This window comes from Nematolebias whitei, chromosome 20, assembly GCF_014905685.2.
Source record: "Nematolebias whitei isolate Nwh7 chromosome 20, NemWhi1, whole genome shotgun sequence".
Taxonomy (NCBI): domain Eukaryota; kingdom Metazoa; phylum Chordata; class Actinopteri; order Cyprinodontiformes; family Rivulidae; genus Nematolebias; species Nematolebias whitei.
Genome location: NC_056517.1, coordinates 32,797,962 through 32,804,374, shown reverse-complemented (window position 1 = coordinate 32,804,374; position 6,413 = coordinate 32,797,962). Strand labels below are relative to the sequence as shown.

The following is a 6,413-nucleotide window of genomic DNA, read 5'->3' as shown; positions in this document are numbered from 1 at the left end:
GTTCATCTAGACCTCAGAGATCCTCAGAGTTCATCTAGACCTCAGAGGCCCTCAGGATTCTCCTGGACCTCAGAGGCCCTCAGAGTTCACCAGGACCTCAGAGTTGCTCCAGACCATAACGAGGCTCACCTCTCGGGTCCCCCGTAAAGAATTGACAGACTTCATGATGAGGACAGGCTGGATCCTCCTGGTTTTCCACTCCTGGTTCAAAATATCAGTTCGCTCCAAGATTTTCTGACGGTTGGTGTTGAACATGCTCTGGAACACAAACATTTACCGTGGAACCACAGGACTGAAAACATAAACCTGGACCTGCTGGTGTGAGTATTTGGACAGAACAAAGGGTTCTGCAAGAGGACCAACCTTGACCTCGTCGGCTCGTCTGAAGCGTTTCAGCTGCCGGAGCCTCATGTATTCAGACTTTACCCTCCTCTTCCAGCAGGCCGGACCTTTCTCCGAACGTTTCCCGGTCAGCACCATGATGGATCTGCAGATAGAAAAACATCTAAACATAAACTGAGCTTCAAACGTCGGATTACACAGAATCAACATAAATTCAGCGCTCGCTTCAGTTTTAAACGCTGCTTCAAATGACGCCGGCTGCTGAATCTACAGGAAGTTCTGCAGGAAGTGCTCACATCGTTCGTGGCTTCGTTTCAGCTCCAACATTTGTCCATTCGCCTCCCTGACGTACTGCACCAGCTGCTTCCATCAGCCGAGACTCAAACCTCACTTCAGATTGGACATGTCGGACGGCAAACATGGAGACACATTCAGCCAGACTGAATCTTCAAACTGCAGGGAGGTGAAGAGCGCTCAAGAAGACCATTTTTTAGGATCTGAGGGGTTCTGCTTCTCAGAACTGATCAGGTTTCTGCTCCTTTGAGGTGTACTTGAATCCACGCAGAAACAAAAACTAATCCCATTTCTTCTCAAACTCCTTCCAAAGCTTCCCGTTAAAATGACCACACAACTTAAAAAATATGAAAAAATTTGTCCAGATTATCTCAACGCCACAACCTACCAAAATGTTTTCCTTCACATTAAAACACAACATCTTAATCCACACCAAGGGAATGTACTTTCCAGCCATGTTTATTACAATTTTTTGCACCAAAAGAGAATGACGCAAGACGAAACTTTTTTTTCCCAAAAAGAAACTGTCCAGATGACAAAATTTAACTTTTTGTGATTTATTTACCTGGAGGACTGAGCGTACTTACTCTTTTTATTTTTAACCATTTTGGCCAGGTTGTCCTCAGGCTGGTAAGTAGTAAGCGACCATTTTGCCAATAACATTTGATTGTTATGCACCAATGAGCAATTGTTTTAATCTGATGGCCCTCCATTTTGCATGTGTAAAGCCAGTTTCTGGGAATTCCACAGCAGACTGGTTTGAAACACGTCAATAAGGTGCTATTTAATACGACATATCTTGTTGGCAGGACTCAGATTGATGAAGTCTTACAGATGAAAGACAAAACGTTTCTTCCAAAAAGAAACTGTCCAGGTGACATAATTTAACTTTTTGCATTTTTCTGTCTTTTAGCGATTTAATCTGAGTAAAAAGATGCATAAATATACTTAACAGGTGATAAAACAATTAAAAAAATACATGAAAAAGTGAAGCTCCCCCAGGATGGAACGTATGACTGTGTAAGTTATATTAGTGTTCAAAAATCCTCAGATTTAAACGTTTGTTGTCCCGAGTGTCTAAACAACTCAACAGACTGTTAGTTCATGTTTTCAAGCACTTAATGTCCAAAAATGACCTGATTAGATTAATTGGCACAGGTTTTATCCTACAGTAAAACGTTAGTTCAATGCCGTGTAGTGATAAACTCAATGTTTGGGGTGAATAAAGGTTAGTGAATAAAAGTTTGTGAAGAGTGACAATCGCTAAAATGTGCTGCAAGTACAGAAAAATTAAATAAAAACAAAAGGATTAAAAAAAAAAACATACATGATTGATGTTTGTTTCTATTGAACGATAAGGACTATTTCAATTTTTCTTCTTCTTTCGGCTGCTCCTTTCTTCAGGGATTGTCACAGCGAACTAACTCGCACAAAGACTTGGCAATTGTTTTTACGCTGGATGCCCTTCCTGACATGACCACAGACCACTGAGCTACCACAGCCCTCTGCGTGGAGCAGACAGCTGCCATCAAGGGCACCCGGGGGTGTAGATGGTGAGGGTTAAATGAGGGTGGAGGCAGGTGTGTGCGTTTCACCTTTCCCACCCACATATTGATGTTGTAAGTCCAGGGAGTTGAACCAGAGACTTTCCGTTCACCGGCCCACCCTCTTTAACCTCTACGATGCGTATTTTAAATGTTGTTTCTAGCTGTGTTGGTGTACACGGCCATCATTAAAATAACCAAATATAAAATAAACATTAAAATAAATAATTAAGAGGTACAATAGTGGTGAAAATAAAGCTTAAAATAATGATTAAGCTTAATGGTAATATTCATATTACGCACCAACAGTAACAACTAGAAAAACCCTGAAGACAAATTTTCACTTTGTTTAATGGAAACTCAGTACATGATTAATTATTACAGATTTATGAAGTTTAAAATTATGGAACTTTATGTTAATAATCTTGGTAGCATTTTTAGTTCATTTTAAGCACTTTCAATTGAAAACTTTGAACCTCTTTTTGAAAGTTTACTTACAGCACCTTGTTAAGAGTAAATAAAGTGAATATATTCGGATAAAAACCCATCAGGCCGCAGTATGTCAGACTAACAGGAAGCACAGCTAGCCGAGTTGACATGCCTGAAAATGTGTTTTTCCTCGGACACACACCAGTAAACTAAGGTTCAATTAGATGTTCTTATTAAACATTTGTTATAACACTTCACAAAGTGTTTTCGCCTCTCTCACTGTGCTCTAAAACTTGTTTTTTTTTTTACACAGGTGTCAGCGGTGACAGAAATTTGGCACGAGCTCGCCGAGCTAGCTAACAGTTGGTTTTTGTTAACAAAGCAACCCGAATAAACTCAGAGCTTCTTCTTTAAAAACCGGCCTGTAGGTAAAGACACTGGCTCTGACAGCTGCCCTCACCTCTACAGGAGGCTCAGCCCTCATCCAACGGGCCGATCCGGGACGGATGCGGCGGACACCGGCCGAACTCCTCCTTTGTGTTGAGATTAGCCGAAGCGCTAGCTCCACGGTTAGCTAGCAGCTAGCTCGGCAGTGAACAATTCTGCGCGCGACACCCGGCTTCGCGCACTAGCAGTTGGCTAACAACAACAGCTACCGTCTCCTCGTTTTATCTCTGACTTTTGTTCGAAACCCACAGCATGTCGCAGGCAATAACTCTTAGGAGTTTGGTTCAATTAGTTCTAGTTTATTTTTCAATATTTCCACCTCAAAACAGACGGGGTTCAAACTGCTCACCGTCTCGCAGTCACCGCCCACTTCCACTGCTGCAGATTCAAGAGGCGCCAAACATTTGGACCAATCAGTGAAGCGGATGGAATTTTTTTTGGGGTGTGTTGTTCTGTGATTGGTCAAATGTTTCAAAGAGCTAGCCAATAAGAGTTGGACATACAACGGAGGCCATGCAATAAACGCATGCGAGCAGGTTCCGTTCCCTTTGTTCGGAGTAAAAATAAAAACACAAAGTGGCTGTTTGAGTCAAATTTTATTTATTCTACAGTTCTCCAAGACATGTCAGTAAACACCTTTTCTTGGCAATAAATAAGCAACAACAAAAAAAACTCCTTAAATGTTGTTTTTAAAATGGTCGATTCTACGTGTTCTGACAGCGCAGGTGAGAGCACGAGCTAACACAACAGCTCCAACTAGGTAAGTTGATCAGGTTATGACAAACGTCCTGATATTAAAATCAGTCTGAAAACCGTCAGTTTATCGGATTTTTTTCGTCAACTCAGCTGCAGTCCACCTGACCGGATGAGGGTCGGCAGGTTTGTTAAGCCACGCCTTATCCTCACAGTCATTGGCTGGAGTCCTGATGTCGTAATATGATGCATTCAGGGTCAACTGGAAAATACGTAATATGGTTCAAAAATGCGCATTTGTATGACCGGTAGTTAAATTTACATAAAGAAATTGCCCAGAAACTTTTTTTTTTTAAAGTTATGAATTAAAAAAAAAAGAAGTAAATTTCTGGTAATACAGAAGCTAATAAAAAGCCACTTTTTGTCAATTCAGTTTTTTGCACATCTTTATCTCTTTGCTGTGGACCTGAGGATGGCTAAGACATAAAAAATCAGTCTCAAAACTTTATTACAGTTTTACAATAACATTTGTTCAGTTTCAGATGCCTTAGACCCATAATTTATTACATTTTAGTAAATTTCGGGGTGATCTTAAGGTCAAAGGAACAAACTAAATGAAACAGTCCCAACGGTACAAAGTCTGTTGAACCAGTAACACTGTTTCATGTGTCATAGCTTTCATAAAAGGTAGACATTTTTACATAAAATGGCAGCCCACAGCTACACACTTCCGTCCACACATCATGTATGTCAGATTAACTTGAGCTATTTTATGGTTTATTTCAAATGTGCTTTTTTGAGCTGGAACGATTCACAACAAACAAACTTCAAGGATAAAAAAAAAATCATTATTTTCTATTTCTTCTGATTTCATTTCTGCAGGAAAGTCTGTTTCTGCAGGGAATGGCTTCAAATGGAGACACAACTGTGAGAATGAAATCAAAAATTCAAAATCAGCTCGGTGGCTGTCACCAGCAGGAAAAAACTTAATGTGACGAGTGATCTTTGTTGATGAGTTAAAATCATAGAAACACTCGTGTTCTGAGAGTCTGGTCCGTTTGGTGTGATGTGGAGGAAATGTTTGGGAGCAAAGTTAAAGAAACCTTTATCCTGTTCACTCAAGGACGAGATCTGATCCAGGCAGACAAAACTTTATGAGCCAACCTAAACTGAAGGAAGTGCAGGTGTGCTCTGCTGGACAACAACTCAGGTTCTGGTCGGGTCACACAACTCATGTGAACACCGCAGAAACCTTCAGGTGTCATTGATGAAGTGCAGGAGCAAGAGGCCATTTTGTGAAGCAGCTTTAACAATAAAACAATTCACCTAAAAAAAACCTAAAGTTCATATTTCCTTTTATTAGCCATCAGCAGGGCAGTGATGTCTTTATTATTAATTTATTAATTAATTCATCTGTTCCTGTTTAATTTCTCCTCATCAACTTCATAAACCTTATCATTAAGATTTGCTTGTTGTTTGATTCACCAATAAAAAAAGGGCGTTTAAAAGAAATTGCTTGTTTGCTTGATTCTCTCACAAATAACTGAGCAAACACCAGCAAACTCAAACATGTTGCCAGAGGAGAATGATATGATTAAAAAAAAACTACGTGGGTTCATGAAGGATTAGATGAAAATATAATTTATTGGTTTAAAAAAAACAGCAGTTGGTGACATCCTTTGTTTGTTTCTGGGTTGTCATTTTACCATAGATGTGCATATTTTGTGTCTCAGCTGGAGCAGATTGTGGCTTTGCAGTAATGAAGGCGTTGCTCAGGTCTGCGGTGGTGAAGGCTGTACTGGTCCGTCTACGGTCCAACTCTCATGTGGTCGGGAGGAATGTGTTGGTTCGCATGTTAAATCCCAAAAATAAAGTTTGCTCCACTGAGTTTCCCACGCCTGAGTTTTACAAATCCTAATGAAGCAACAGCATGTTTCCAAAAAAAGTGAAATCTGTTTTAAGTTCTTGAAAAGTAACACAAAATCTGTAATAAATATAAGATGATCAATATGTGTTTGTAGGTAAACCACTTCAGTGCGCAGTATTTTAACCACCAGATGGTAATATTGTGTTAAGAATATCTTTATTTGATGTTTTAGTAAATGCTTTCAGTTACATGCTCACCCTCTAAAGACTAAAACTGAGTCCTGATCCTGCTGAACCACCTGGTTCCAGTCTGCGAGGGAGTGAGGAATGAGTTTCCAAGTGGGCCTGACTGTCAGGTTTTGTGTGTTTTTAGTTGTTCCTCAAATGTTTTTGCCTTTATTGTTTGTAGATTATTTTTTGTTAGTGTTTTCTGTGAGTTTACGTTTCTTCTCAGGTCCTTCAGTGACATTTTCCACTTCTTCCTCAGTCAGTTTCAGCTCCTCAGCTCTGGCCCCGCCCATTCTCACCTGTTCCTTGTTTTCATTTTGTCCACACTCTCCACTCCCCTCCTCAGCCCCCAACAGTCTTATCCACATGGTGTTGTGCACGCTCCACACCGCTTCAGTTCTGTTTTTGTGTTCTCTTGCTGCTGCCACGTCAGCATTTTGGTTTTAACTCGTGTCGTCTTTAGGGGAAAATCAACCACACATTTATTTTTCTCTGTGCTTTCACACACACACACACACACACACACATAAATTATATATATATATATATATATATATATATATATATATA

General features: G+C 40.1%; 2 protein-coding genes across 2 annotated transcripts in view; both read right to left on the bottom strand.

Annotated features, from left to right (window-relative positions):
- ezh2 (enhancer of zeste 2 polycomb repressive complex 2 subunit) overlaps positions 1-3,169 on the bottom strand; it is a 12,066-nt gene extending 8,897 nt beyond the window's left edge. The window contains exons 1-3 of the mRNA XM_037694197.1: positions 3,070-3,169; positions 364-487; positions 130-258 (exon numbers count right to left, since the gene is read on the bottom strand). Of these exons, the coding sequence (XP_037550125.1) occupies positions 130-258; positions 364-480 (246 nt within the window). The 5' untranslated portion in view covers positions 481-487; positions 3,070-3,169. The remainder of the gene's footprint in view (positions 1-129; positions 259-363; positions 488-3,069) is intronic.
- The window catches only part of LOC119426617 (melanoma receptor tyrosine-protein kinase), a 531,032-nt gene that overhangs the window by 366,632 nt on the left and 157,987 nt on the right, over positions 1-6,413 (bottom strand). The window lies entirely within an intron of this gene.